This window comes from Scyliorhinus torazame, chromosome 18 (genome assembly GCF_047496885.1).
Source record: "Scyliorhinus torazame isolate Kashiwa2021f chromosome 18, sScyTor2.1, whole genome shotgun sequence".
Taxonomy (NCBI): Eukaryota; Metazoa; Chordata; class Chondrichthyes; order Carcharhiniformes; family Scyliorhinidae; genus Scyliorhinus; species Scyliorhinus torazame.
This window is the reverse complement of record NC_092724.1, coordinates 37,381,997-37,397,255: the sequence shown is the minus strand read 5'-3', so window position 1 is coordinate 37,397,255 and position 15,259 is coordinate 37,381,997. Positions and strand designations below refer to the sequence as shown.

The window sequence follows — 15,259 nt, the reverse complement described above, 5'->3', positions numbered from 1 at the left end:
CGGATCTTCAATATTTCCCTGGACGCAGCCTGCCTCCGCAGCTGGTGCGCCAGCATGCGGCTCGCCTTCTCCCCATACTCGTATTGCACCCCTCTTGTCCTACGCAGTTCCCCTACCGCCCTCCCTGTCAGCCTGTCAAATTGCCCCTGCAACCTTTTCTTCCTCGTCAATCCCTCTACGGTGGGCACCCTCGAATATTCCCTGTCCACCTCCACTATCTCGCTCACTAGACGGTAGATTCAATGATTCTTAACTGTCAGTCACACAGTCTTTTCATCAAATGCAGTATTTTTATTGCAAGTAATAAACTTGCAGAACTCAAACAAAATTACAAGAAAGCACAATTATTTTTGATGCTCCAATGATTTTTCTTCGAAGCTGCTCTCAGTAGCGCTCTGGAGATTTGTTTTTAATTGCCGGAGGTTCAGGACCATCCGACCTTTGGCTACTCTACCAACAGAAACAGTAAGAAGGAAGCTTGTTAAACCGGTTTGAAGCAATATGACAAACAACATGAACAAATGAAATTGGCTTCACTTTCAGAATTTGACATTTGGAAAGTTGGTTTTGCAAAGCACACACATTTTGCTAATAATGTAATTGTGAACTTTGCAGCCCTATGTCATCTCAAAAATGACACATATACATCTCCAAATCCTAAAGAACAAGCAATTTTGAAAGTCTCTAACCATTATTTACTTAGGGCAGCATTTTTGTGGGTGGCAGGGTTTCCAGCTCTGCCACTGAATAAATCTGCAGGGAATACACCCCCACTTCATACTGCGGACCTGTAACTTTCCGAGGAATATTAACTAGCGGGAGGTGAGCCTTCCACCCCCATCTGGGGAGGAAGTCCCACCATTCCTCTCCCTAGAAATGCCGGCCATCTGATTGGCGGGGGGAAGTTACCACTGCTGAGACCGCATCCTGTCCCAGACATCATGGAGCCAGGAGCCGGATGTGAGGTGAGTACAACGGGGCTCTAGGTGAGGACTGGAGGCCTCTGTGGGGGGTGGGGGAATGGGGGCTCCATGAAGGAGGAACCACACCAATCTTTCCCATCCAAGGCCGCAATGCCAGGCATCCCTCCCAACCTCAACAACCTCCTGCCACCTGCAAAATTGCGATCAGGGCGGGAGTGGCCAATGAGGGTCTCAATTGGGAGATAGGCTGGAAAATTTCCCACAGGAAGGAAAGGGGGGGTGGGGGGAGCGTGGTGAGGTGTAAAATGCTGCTCTTAAAAAGGAATCGCCGTAGTCACTCTTAATGCTTCTCGATCCTTATTAAAATAAGGTGACCAGGATTGCACCTGAATGGTGTATTTTTATGCACCCCCCCCTCCAAACAAAAGAGGCATGTTCTGAGGCAGGGGACCATTTAGTTGTGCAGGAAGATGCAAGATCAAGCAGCGGTGCAGTACCAGCAGTGTTCACCTCTCCTTGTGTCACTGCCTGTACTGGTAAGCTACCAGCCTGTTTGCCTGTTCCCAGAGTTTGGAATTCCACCCTGCCTGTGCTTAATTCGGCAGGTGGCCCAACCCTGCCCAAATAACTATCTGATTCATACAAAATAAAATCTGACTTCCTGAAAATGTTCAACATGGGCCGGGTTTCCCATTAATTTCCCAGCCGGTGGACAAGAACTCTGCCATTAAATTATGCCCCATGTTTTTAGGTCTCACACGGGTAATTTGAAGTGAACTCGCCAGTCCAGAGATTATTGGGACCAGGTGGAATGTTCCTTTTGCATGCCGCCTTATATCTCTGGCTGCGTCAGCAGTAAACTCAGGAAGGGGATAAAATCTTACTTTTTTCCTCACCCCATCAGCCTCCCAACAAGGTTAAAATTTCCTTTGGTCATTTTACTGGAAGAAATTAGTTTGCGTCTTCATGATTACAGAGAACGACGATCCTTTAAGACATAGACCTGATGTAACTCGGCATCATCACTCCATACTTCCTTTTAGCTTTCAGTGCTGAATCCTGTAATATCTCCTGCAGGCTGCAAAGATAAACTTGAACCGCAGGTGGGTTTTTGGTGGTCTAGCCCATGGCGGGAGCACTCTAATTGTTCAAAAGCCTTCACGGGAGGCCCGGTCCATTTTAAGGGCCAGGTCCTGTTAGAATGGGACTGTAAGACTGCAGATAGAAAACAAATGCACATGACAACCTGTTGGCTGTGGACTGCTGCCAGATTGGGCTACCTGGGACGGAAGAAAGTAGATCTGTGACAGTCCAACCTCGGGAGGCAGGGGGTTCCAAGTGCGTCAGTATCCTCACTTTTGTGGACTCCAGAGGAGCACTTCTGATCCCCATGGTGCCAGGACAATAATTAAAACGTACCTCCTTGGGTACCTCTAGCACTGCATCTCCCATCTAACACGGGGTGGTATGTACACAGTACATATTCCACCCCGTACTATCTTAAAATGCCAATCTGGGTCCTGTGTATATCCCAGAACTCTGAGTTGCATATTATAAGTGCAGACTGCCTAACTCAAGTCCTTTCTTCCAATGGAAGGCTTTTGCAAAGCTGCTGTTAACTGGATCAGGAGCAGGAATGAGCTGGTAAGCTTTCCCCATCACTGAGGGTTTCCCCCACCCTGTTCCCACCCAGTGCAAATGTCCATTGTGTCCCTTTTTTACTGTTTACAATCGTACCCAAACTTGGCTGGGACAAGGTACTGCCAGGCTGAGGAAATGCTGTGTCTTCTTCTATTTCAGGTATGCCCCTATAGGTATCCTCTTCCTGATTGCAGGCAAAATCATGGAAATGCAAGACCTGACCGTGATGGGTGGACAATTGGGAATGTACACTGTGACGGTGATAGTTGGGCTGCTAATCCATGCACTCGTTGTCCTGCCACTTCTTTATTTTATAGTCACCCGCAAGAATCCCTGGGTTTTTATTGGTGGAATACTGCAGGCATTGATCACTGCACTTGGCACTTCATCCAGGTAAGACTGTCCATCCTGAATATAACTTGTTACAATTGAGAATTTTTTGGCTGTCTGCATTTCTCTGATTCCCTCTGCCATAACTTTCCATATGTCTCTCTCTTCCTCTTTCGCTTGCTATGAACTAATTTGTTTTATCTATTTATTTCTGCAGTTCAGCAACTCTCCCAATCACCTTTAAGTGTCTGGAAGAAAATAATGGTGTAGACAAACATGTTACCCGCTTTGTCCTTCCGGTTGGAGCTACTATTAACATGGATGGCACAGCACTCTATGAGGCCCTGGCTGCCATCTTTATCGCACAGGTCAACAATTATGATCTAAACTTTGGACAAATCATCACTATCAGGTAGAGTACGCGAGGGGAGTTGAATTGAAATCAAAGTTAGTCCAAATAAAAACTTTTCAATTTAGTTTTATCTTTGCAATTTGCCGACCTTTTCAGCAAACACTTAATTTGTTTCGGTGCACTGATCCCTATACCATGTGATGGTCAAAAGTTTGTGTAAATTATGTAAATGTAACATAACAAACATATTGACGGAATTGTGTCATTTTTTAGCAGTGTCATTCCAGGTGGAAAAATTGGAGGGTAGGCCGTCAGTGGCGTTAGCGGGATTTCCCGACTTATTTTTAACTCATTGCCAAAAAATGAAATGGGAGGCCCACAATGCCATGCTACCCCCCCCCCCCCAATATGAAACTCATCCTCCTGCCCCCTGCCACTTCCTCCACAGAACCACCAACACAAAGCCTGCCCCCACGGAAACAGAACCCCTGTCCTCCCCCAACAACACAACCCTCCACGGAACATCCATGGGCACTGCCCCTTGGCATTGCCCGGGCATGACCATCCTCTTTCCTGGGGACTGTTCTCACCTGTGCAACTCCAGTGAGTTCTGGGGGTGGCACGGTGGCACAGTGGTTAGTACTGCTGCCTCACGGAACCGAGGACCGGGTTCGATCCCGGCCGCGGGTCACTGGCCGTGTGAAGTTTGCCCATTCTCCCTGTGTCTGCATGAGTCTCACCCCCGTAACCCAAAGATGTGCAGGGCAGGTGGATTGGTAAGTTCTGCTCGACAGGTGCATGTCTTTGGGAACCTGTTGTGATTCACGCAAATGGATAATTTAACTTGGAGGTTCTATCAGGTGTTAAGGCCTGATAATTGTATTTTTGAAATTAATGGATCCATCCAGTTTCACTTGCATTTTCGATTCTACTTTCATTTCTGCTACATCTACAGTCTTTCTTTGATATATTTTTATGTCTTTCTTTATCGTTTCTTTATTTCTCATGCTTTCGTTGTGCATGTACCTCTTTTGTGCTCTTGATTCCTCCTCCCCCATTATTTGCACATCCGTTTGTACTTTCTATATGGAACAAACATTCCGACACCGTCCGTCACCTATCAACACACGGTGAATGAAGTAGTGAATAGGATCTGTCACAATGGACAACCCTACTTCTCTTTCAAAGGACCTAGATCAAGTGTTAGAAAGTCACCTGATAGATTGAGCTGATGAACTTTAATTGATGCTCCCTTACTGTCACCTTCTTTGACTGTATATAATTGTAAATGAGAGTTTTTGTACTTCATGGATTTGTAAGGGAATTTAAGGGGAGGAATGTGGTAGCGTGGCCCCTTTAAGGGTCGATCCTTCGCGTGCCAAATGACCAGCCCGGAGTCTATGGGGATGGAAGGTGCGAACCTCAGCCTAAGGGGCATCTAGGCACAGGCCTGGTTGTTGGGTTGTTGTCAGAGTATCCTTGGGAGTCATTGGGACTAGGCCTGTGTTGGAGTTAACTTCTGTAAATAAAGTTCTTCTTAGTTAAATAAATCACCGTTGTGATTGAACGTGCCTCGTCGCTTTGCCTCGCACTACAACATGCCCCATTAGGAGACGGCGAAATCTGTACAACTCCTCTGAATGATTCAGCAGGATCTTAGTCTTGTGGATGGAAACTACAGTTGTGCTATAAGGAACATCGAAGAGGTGAGGCTGCATGAGCTAGAGTATTATTTCTGGGCTCATTCAGCCAAATAGCCTTTTCTCATCTGTCACGTTTCCTCGAGTTCCTATATGCCTGCCTGAGTGTTAATCAGTAAAATGATATTGTGCAACATGGACAATATTATGCTAAGCATTATGTGCAGGTAAGCAACTAATGTCAACATTCCCCACCCCCTCTACGCCACTCCAACCCTCGTTTCATTGTGTGAGGAATCTGTACTCCAGTCCCATTACAGCTGAGAGAATATTCACACTGCTTTGAAGGCTGTGCTTTTCTGCTTGTGGATCATGTGTTATTTCTAATATTGGTGATCTATAAGAATAATTTCTAGGGTAATGTGACTTTGGTCAAACTGCCTAATTGTTTCTCTAATTATTTATTATTAAGTATGTAAATACAGCAATTAATTCTGTCAGTATAATTTGGATAAATTGCATCGACTAAAAATGTAGTGAGCACACATCATAGTTTATGCACTATTTACTTACAAACACTGTTATGTGGTATACCAATGTTATTCAGTGCTTTGACACTCCTGAGGCCAATGTAATCCTTCTCTCCGAGTGCTTGGTTGATGGTGTACCTCTTCTGTTGGGTTGTCATAGGGAGTAATATAAGGAGTCTCATCTTCTATGTCATTGGGTCTCTAGGTGGGGTCAGCTTCTGGATACCAGTGTCTCCTATTACTTCACAGGAGGTTTCTGTTGATGCAGTGGATTAATGGCTTGGATCACTGCTCTTGCCAAAGAACCCTGATGCAACCTTAGTTGCCAAAGTATAGTAGTATTGTTGCTCAATGTGCAGTTTAGTGTGGGAGAAAGTACTTAAGTAGCGTGCAGAGTGTATTCTATCAGATCATTCATTAGTTTTACAAATATAATTGTGATTCAAAAGTATCAAAGGCCCACACTCATTACATGTGAAAAGTCCCCTCTCCTGTGTGTGAGCTTCTCTTCATAAGAACTAGGAGCAGGAATAGACAATTCAGCCCCACGAGCCCACTTCGCCATTCAATAAGGTCATGGCTGATCTCATCACGACCTCAACTCTACTTTCCCGCCCATTCTCCATAACCCTTCAACCCAAAAATCTGTCTATCTCCTCTTTAAATTTACTCAATGTCCAAGCATCCACCGCATTCTGGAGTAGTGGATTCCACAGATTCACGACACTTTGAATCGCTGTTTTAAATCTGCCACCCCTTATCCTAAAACTATGACCTCTCGTTCTAGATTTCCCCATAAGAGAAAGCATCTGCTATTTTAGCAGTACCTTTTATTATCTTTTTTTTTAGCTCAATTAGATCTCTTCTCATTCTTCTAAAGTCGAGAGAGTAAACTGCGCAATCTCTCTTCATTAAACAACCCCATCATCTCAGGAATAATCTAGTGAACTTCCTCTGAACTATCTCTAATGCAACCTCATCCCTACTCAAATAAGGTAACCAAAATTGTACACAATACTCTAGGTGCAGTCTCACCAATGCCTTGTACAGTTGCAGCAACATTTGCCTACTTTTATACTCCATTCCTTCAGCTATAAAGGCCAAAATTCCATTTGCCTTCCTTATTACATGTTGATCCTGCATACTAGCTTTCTACGATTCATGTTCGAGGACTCCCATATCCCTCTGCACCGAAGCACTCTGAAAGTTATCTCCATTTCGATTAGTTGCCTTTCCATTTTTCCAACCAAAATGGATAACCTCACACTTATCTATATTAAACTCCAGCTGTCAAATTTTGGCCCATTCGCCTAACCAATTTATATCCATTTGTAAATTTCTTATTTTCTCATTGCAATTTATTATCCCACCTATTTTAATGTCATCCACAAATTACCTTCTATCCCTGCATCCAAGTCATTAATATATATTGTAAATAGTTGGGGCCCGAGGACTGAACCCTGTGGCACCTCACTGGCTACATCTTGCCAACCAGAAAAAGACCCATTTACCCCGACTCTCTGCCTTCTGTCGATTAACCAATCTTCTATCCAAGCCAACATATTACCCTCAATCCCATGTAATCATACCTAGAGAATTGACCTTTTGTTGAGCACCTTATTAAATGTCTTCTGGAAGCCCAGATAAACTACTTTGTAGGATCCCCATTATTTGCAGATGGTGGGCAGATTTCACCAAGGTCTGAAATTCTAGTAGGCTGGGAGGAGGGTGATAGGGAGACACCAGACTTACCAGGATTTCACTCCATGTAAAATCTGGCCTAAATTTCCGTTTAGGAGAGGAAGTCTTTTGTCCATCTGGCTTCTTCCAAAGATTTCTTGATCTGAGTGAGTTCACAGACTAGCCCAGGGAATTCAGCCATTATCGTCTCCCCAGACAACAAGAGTGACAAAGCGAAAGGTAACCAATTCTGAATGCCCCTTTTCTCTATTGGAAAGACGGCATATATAAATGCCCTTAAATCTTCAGCTCTTTAAAGGGTGCTTGTTCCCTCCACTGGAGGGAATGGGAAGCAAGAGTGCTTTGATAAAGTAAATAAGTGGAGGCTATTTCCAGTGGAAAAAGGTTGTTAACTAAAGGACAGAGATCTAAGACAAAGAAAACATGGGCAGCATGGTAGCACAGTGGTTAGCACAGTTGCTTCACAGCTCCAGGGTCCCAGGTTCAATACCCGGCTTGGGTCACTGTCTGTGTGGAGTCTGCACATTCTTCCCGTGCCTGCGTGGTTTTCCTCCCACAGTCCAAAGATGTGCAGGTTAGGTGGATTGGCCATGATAAATTGCCCTTCGTGTCCAAAAAAGGTTAGATGGGTTTACAGGTGGAGGCGTGGGCCTAAGTAGGGTGCTAGGGACTTAGGAGGATGTTTCTGCTTATGGTGAGACTAGAACCGGCGATGCAGTTTAAGTATAAGAGGCTTCCCTTTTAACATGGAGATGAGGAGAAATGTTTTCTCTCAAAGGCTTGTTAATCTTTGGAATTCTATTCCTCCGAAAGCAGTGGAGGCTGGGTCATTGAATATATTCCAGGCTACGTTAGACAGATGTTTGATAGACAGGGGAGTGAAGGGTATTGACGGTCAGTCAGGAAAGTGCAATTGAGAGCTCAAGCAGATCAGCGTGATCTTACTGAATGGCGGATCTTACTTGGCTCGAAGGGCCAAGCGGCCTTCTCCCGTTCCTAAGTCATGTGTTCCTATAATATAACAGTGACGTTCAAAAGAGAATTGGATAATTACTTGAAGGGAGAAAAATTGCAAGGTTATAAGAAAATGGCCAGGAAGTGGGACTGATTAGAAAGCTCTGCTCAGGAGGCACCATGGCCAGTGAGTTGGGTGGCCTCATTCTTTTCCCATCAAATCAGAGAATGTGGCAGAAGAGTACTGCACATTCTCCCCGTGAGATTTTGCAGCCAGCTTTCAGGGCAGTCATCTCTGCTGCACCTACAAGTGTACAGGCTGCTACCCCAACAGCATAATTGACCCAGTTCCCAGGACAAAATCTATGTCATAGCCGCAGGTGACCTGAGGTACCTCAGTGCTACTCTTATCACCAGAGCAGGAACCCTGGTACAGTGAATCTAAAACATTGGAGTTGCAAAACGAACCGATAAGAACAATCTATCAAATTCATGAGTTCCTTTCACCCTCCAAGGGTTTATCAGGTAAGGATGCCAAGGAATCTGGAGCAAAGGCAGGTAAATTGAGTTGAGGTGCAGATCAACCATGAGTTACAAAATGGCAAAACATGCTTGAGGGGCTGAAAGGTCGACTGTTCTTCGAATAAAAAGTTCAAACAATTTCAATTGCATGAAATCGTTGATCAGCTTGCATATGTTTACAGACTCTGCTTTCTTTTTCACCATATAGTATCACTGCAACAGCAGCCAGCATTGGAGCTGCCGGAATACCACAGGCTGGTCTTGTTACCATGGTGATAGTGTTGACATCTGTTGGACTTCCCACAGAGGACATCACCCTGATCATCGCAGTGGACTGGTTCCTGTACGCAGTCTCAGTATTGTTCTTGCCTGTTAACATTACAGTGTTTGCACTAAATTATTAATTAGAAAGATTCAGCGAAGGACCAGTCAGTATTGGTTAAAGGGCTTGAGGATTACGTAATACGAGAGACGGTTTTGCAAACCCAATTGAACAGAGCTCCTTGGGGCAGAAGTAGCCAATGTGCATTTGATCTACTTTGATAAACTCCAAGTACCTCATTCAGGGAATGGAATATTGCAATGATGCCTATTTTTTTAACTATAAATTTAGAATGCCCAATTCATTTTTTCCAATGAAGGGGCAATTTAGCGTGGCCAATCCACCTACCCTGCACACCTTTGGGTTGTGGGGGCGAAACCCACGCAAACACGGGGAGAATGTAAAAACTCAATTCGGACAGTGACCCAGAACCGGGATCAAACCTGGGACCTCGGCGCCATGAGACAGCAGTGATAACCACTGTGCCATCGTGCTGCCCCTGCAATGATACCCATTTTATATTTGGTAATAGATTGTACTCAGAAGATATTTTTATAATACATGTATCGTAAATCAGTGCAACCTGAAGACTTCTGCTCGAGAGCTAACTTGTGACTCTAGCCAAGCTGTTCCAGCGCAACTACAACACTGACAAGGTTCAACCTGTTCATAAAAAGGACCAACCTATTCTGGCCAATTATCATTTCATTAACCTACACTCAATCATCAACAAAGTGATGGAAGATGTCACCAACAGCACTATCAAGCGGCACTTACTCAGCAATAACCTGCTCACTGATGCTCAGTTTGGGTTCCGCCAGGGTCATTCAATATCCTGACCTCATTACAGCCTTTGTCCAAACATGGACAAAAGAGCTAAATTCCAGAGGTGAGGCAAGAGTGACTGCCCTTGGCATCAAGGCAGGATTTGACTGAGTGTGGCATCAAGGAGCCCTTGTAAAAAAAAAAAAGGGGGGGGAGCCCTCCACTGGCTGGAGTTATACCTAGCACAAGATGGTTAAGGCTATTGAAGGCCAATCATCTTAGTCCCAAAACATTGCTGCAGGAGTTTTGCAGGGTAGCCTAGAATCAACTGTCTTAAGCTGTTCCATCAATGACCTTTCCTCAATCATAAGGTCAGAAGTGGGGATGATCACTGAAACTGCTCAGTGTTCAGTACCATTCCAGACTCTTCAGATATGAAGCACCCCATGTCTTCAAGCAATGAGACCTGAGCGACGCTCCGGCTTAGGCTGATAAATGAAAAGTACCATTCATGTCACACAAGTACCAGACAATGACCATCTCTGATAATACAGAGTCTAACCATCTCCCTTTGACATCCAAATACATTACCATCATGAACCCACCAAGACTTTTCAATAGCACCTTCCAACCCCATGACCTGTACTAGCTAGATAAACAAGGGCAGCAGACTGATGAGAAAACCACCACCTGGAAGTTTCCCTCTGAGGCACACGCCATCCTGCTATGGGACAAGACTGCCACTTCATCGTGGCTAGGTTCAAACCCTAGAACTCCCTACCAAACAGCACTGTGGAAGTACCTTCACCACACAGATCGCAGCAGTTTACGGAGACATCTCACCACCACCTTCTCAAGGGCCATTAGGGATGGGCAATAATTGTTGGCAATGCTCTTGTCCTGTAAATGATTTTTTAAAAAACGTTATTATGTGGTAGACTTCCTGGCACTGGAGTTTGAACTATGGGACTAATGTGCTGGCACCTTACTGTGCATCCAAAATAAAATAAAGCAGTGGAATCTTTCAGGGCCAATCTAATGAAATGTAGAGAGCAAGCTCTCAGCTGGGATTAGGCCTCCCATTGACAATTGTTCTGAGGCATATGGTACATCCTCTCATAGGGCTGAAGTTCCAATCCAAGGGGGTGGCAGTTAGAAGAAAAGATACAATAAATAGTGCAGCACGAGCAAAGAACCACTGCATTCTGTGAAACAGTTGTGGAGTTTCTCATTCGCAAACTGCACCAAAGGAGAGTTTCGCTGTTTGGTGGTGAACGTGTATTCTCCCTGCAGTAGAGCCACTGGGATTGCATAGGAAATTAGGTTAAAAGGATCAAAAGAGGGTCCAATGTTCAGAGGACCTCAGAGCAGACCAACATGTTTGGCACCCTGTAAAATGTGCCATGGTAAAGCTACCCAGCATTTCTGTAGGCGATGGGTATCCATGCCACAATGTTTCCTTTCAACCGGTTACACTTTGACTGGCGCCACATAAAAAGCTAAAAGACTGCAATCCAATCTGCTGTTTTTGTGCTGAAGGTTTTATCCCCTAGCGCCAGGTCTCATAGATGAAATCAAAGGCCCAGAGTATTACCTTCCGTTGACGCCCTCAGTGAAAGAACTTTCTCCTCATGTAAACAGTGCAAGATTACCGGAATTTAATTCACAATCTATTCCTGGGCACTGTGGCCATTCTCTGTGCCAGGTCTCACATCAAAAAAAAGATACAACTTTATTGTTCAGCAGAGGTCATCAGGTTTTCCCAGAAACCAGGGAAATAAATGCTGCTTCTATTTTTCAGGGATCGTCTGCGAACTACCACTAATGTGCTTGGTGACTCAGTGGGAGCGGGCATTGTGGAGCACCTGTCAAGGCATGAACTACACAGACCGGATGCAGAAGTTGGAAATTCTGTCATTGAAGAAAATGAGAAGCCTTATCAGCTGATCTGCCAGGAGCATGAAAACCAGAAGCAGTTGGATAGCGAGACCATGATGTGACCCTGAAACTAAGACAGGCTCAGCACTGTAGAGATAAAAACATACCACCATGTAAATTGTGTGTTTGTGCATTTCTAATCAAACTAGTCAACAAAGGAATGTCTAAAATAATCTAATTACATCAGCAAGAAGCTCACAGTATAGGGGCAGACCTGTATGCATGTGTATCTCCATGTGTATGCACGTATGAGTGTGTTCATGTACATATGGATGTCCATGTTTGTGTGTACATAATGTATGAATCTTCATGTATGCATGTCTCCATCTATGTTTGTATGCCTTTCTGTGGTAGGTCCACATTATTGTGATTATAGACACATATCCATACATATAGACACATGCACAAACACATATAGTCTCCCTCACACATATATAAACACACATACACATAGATACAAACACACATATAGATAAATATGTACACATATTGACACAAAAGCACAGACATCAGTTTGAGTGTGCGTGACAGTATTTATGCATATTCATGTGTACAGGTCTCTACATGGATGTGCCTTTGTACATGCATGTATGTGGAGTTGTCTTTAACTAGAACTTAAACCAGGTAGATGCCTCAGTAGCACTTTGCTAGTTGGGACAAGATCCTATTGTGTACTGGGTGTAATGAAATTGTAAATATGTTTCTGATTTTGCTATACCCGATACACCGAGGTAATCTTCCCCCATTGTCAGAAAATAATTAATTTTTATTAGAAATACTTGATGAAGAAAAAATTCAAAGGGACAGAGAAAGGGCCGGGAACTAGGATGGTATTAGACAGCACTGATATGGAGCAACAAAACCAACGTGCTGAAATAGTCTGAGATTGTCACAATGATATTCTGCCGTGTTCCTGTGTTAAACTGGTTACATTTTGCAAAGTTTTAATGTCTTGGCAGACATCTAACAAGGAACTGATTTTCTTCATCTGTTGTAAGTCGTGCCTATAGGGTTAAGATATGGTGCTGCATCCATATGAGCGTTCAGCGAGATTTTGACTTGTATTATAGAGTAAAGTGGATGATGGGTAAAGTGGATGAGGGCATATCAACAACCTGTCTTACATCTCGTCCAATTTTTATTTTCATTGAGACCCAGAGGGAAACCCTGAATATCCCGTAATCATAGCCATTAATTTCTGCCTTTATAGACGTAGTGTAAGGAGGAAAGGGACAAGTGAGACCTCAGACCAGCGCTCTCTCATATTGACATGAAGCTCCTGCATTTTCTTACGGGGGTGGGGGGAGATTCCACCATAACTAGGCCAGACGTGTGGCAAAGTAGATGTGACTCTGAGGTCCTGATACGAGTCTCTGTATTTCATTTTCTCCTATACATCCTGTCGCGTTCCCAAGACATGTCAGCAGATCCAACCGGAAAGCAGGAAGTCTGCAGTATCTCTCCTTTCACAATATTACTCTGCCCCAATTATTGTTCTTTGCAATCATGAGCCTAGAGAAGCAAAATAAAATTAAACAAGATATTATTAACTAGTTATTGTAGCAAACAATAATCAGACAAGGTGACGCAGGCACATAATCTTAGGGAAAGCCCTGATAATAATGTTAAAGTAGATCTTTTGAATAGCTGCAGCTACATGGCATCAATTAGACATTGAATTGTGCGCACATTCATAGCATCAGTATAGGGGTAGAATACTTTCAGACATTCTAAAAGTAACATTTCTGAATCTTCAGATGTTCTCATTGTCAGACGATGTAAAATGTACAATATCTGTGATGTATTTCTAATCTCAAAATATGTGGCATAAGATCAGAAACGTGTACTCAATCCAAACAAGACATTGTACTTCCATATCACTGACTGAGTAAAGTCTCCTCTATTACACTGATTTTGGGTTTGCATCTTGCTACAATTAAATATGTAGTTTCTACATACATTCTGTATTATCTAGCATTTTCAGATTGATCTTCTATAAGATTGTTTATAGCACTCAACTTGTTTCTAATGGCATTTAGGCAAATTTCAAAAGTGCTGAGATATGGGAAGACCCTAGCACAGGAATGAGCTACCATGCCTCACCTTGTTTCTTTCTGTTACACTTGCACACCGAGTTACTGTGAAACTTTTTGTTTCTTTTTTAAAAAAATTTAAGTGCGAATTCTTTTTTTCTTCCAATTAAGGCGGCACGGTAGCACAGTGGTTAGCACTGTTCCTTCACAGCTCCAGGATCCCAGGTTTGATTCCTGGCTTGGATCACTGTGCGGAGTCTGCACGTTCTCCCCGTGTCTGCGTGGGTTTCCTCCGGGCACTCTGGTTTCCTCCCACAGTCCAAAGACGTGCAGGTTAGTTGGAATGGCCATGCTAAAATTCCCTTTATGTCCCAAAAGGTTGGATGGGGTTACGGGGATAGGGCTTAAGTAGGGTAAATTCTATGACTCTAAGGGGCACTTTTCACAGTAACTTCATTCCAGTGTTAATGTAAGCCTGCTTGTGACAATAAAAGATTATCATCAATTTAGCATGGCCAATCCACCTACACTACGCCTTGGGTTGTGGGGGTGAGACCCACGCAGACACGGAGAGAATGTGCAAACTCCACACAAACTGAAATACAAATTCCATCCTACAAATTTGTTCACAGGATCAACTGCTGAAACAATTACAAAGTCTATGGACAGATATATAAGCAATACTTTTTTAAAATCAATCTAGAGTGCCCAATTATTTTTTTTTCCAATTAAGGTGCAACTTAGCGTGGCCAATCCACTTGGCCTGCACATCTTTTGAGTTGAGGGGGTGAGACTCACGCAGACACAGGGAGAATGCGCAAACTCCACACACACAATAGTAACCAATCCTAATTGTTATTAACTGAGTAGATTTGACAACTGTTCACATCAAAGCCTCATTTCATGAGTAATTCAAATACGGTAATGCAAATACAGACCAGGCCTGTCTAGGTGCCATGTGGGGATGTATTCATGAACATAGGTCGAAAGGGAAAAGGAATACTGAGCATTTCTCGAACCTTAAATGTCGCTCCAACATTAACGGTGCAGGCACAATGAAAGCTCTGGAAAGTAAATCCTGATTTATCTGTGGATTTGGGAGTGTCTGGGACAGTGCGAGTTTAAACCATGAACTGCTGTTGGTGCATGTTGAAGATCTCTCATCAGCCAGAAGTTGTACTTTACATTTCTGTCATTTTTCCGTTTTTGAAATGCACTGCGCTCTGTAAACAATTACATGAATGAGATGGTAGCACAAGAAAAGGAAGAACTGCATTTTTACGGCGCCATTCACAGCCTTAGAATATCCCAAAGCGCTTTACCACCACTTTTAAGACGTAGTCACTGTACTAATGTAGGAAACATGTCAGCCAAATAGTACAGAGCAAGGTCCTGTAAACAGCTATGTGATAATAACCAGGTAAACTGTTCCAATGATGTTGATTTGTGATGATGGAAATACAACTCCTGTGAATGAAGAACAATATGGACCTGGTGGAACAGAAAGTACAAATTCCAGCTCATCACACCATATCATACAAGACAGGAAACAGCTTGTGATGAAGCCTTACAGTTACTGTCAAGAATAGAGAATATACGACACAATTT

General features: G+C 43.5%; 1 protein-coding gene across 2 annotated transcripts in view; it reads left to right on the top strand.

The window, feature by feature from the left end:
- The window catches only part of slc1a6 (solute carrier family 1 member 6), a 268,210-nt gene extending 254,680 nt beyond the window's left edge, over positions 1-13,530 (top strand). For both annotated transcript variants that reach the window (XM_072482585.1, XM_072482586.1), the window contains 4 exons: positions 2,724-2,957; positions 3,112-3,306; positions 8,802-8,936; positions 11,482-13,530. In XM_072482585.1, coding sequence (XP_072338686.1) covers positions 2,724-2,957; positions 3,112-3,306; positions 8,802-8,936; positions 11,482-11,680 — 763 coding nt within the window. In that variant the 3' untranslated portion in view covers positions 11,681-13,530. The remainder of the gene's footprint in view (positions 1-2,723; positions 2,958-3,111; positions 3,307-8,801; positions 8,937-11,481) is intronic.
- Positions 13,531-15,259: the final 1,729 nt, after the last annotated feature.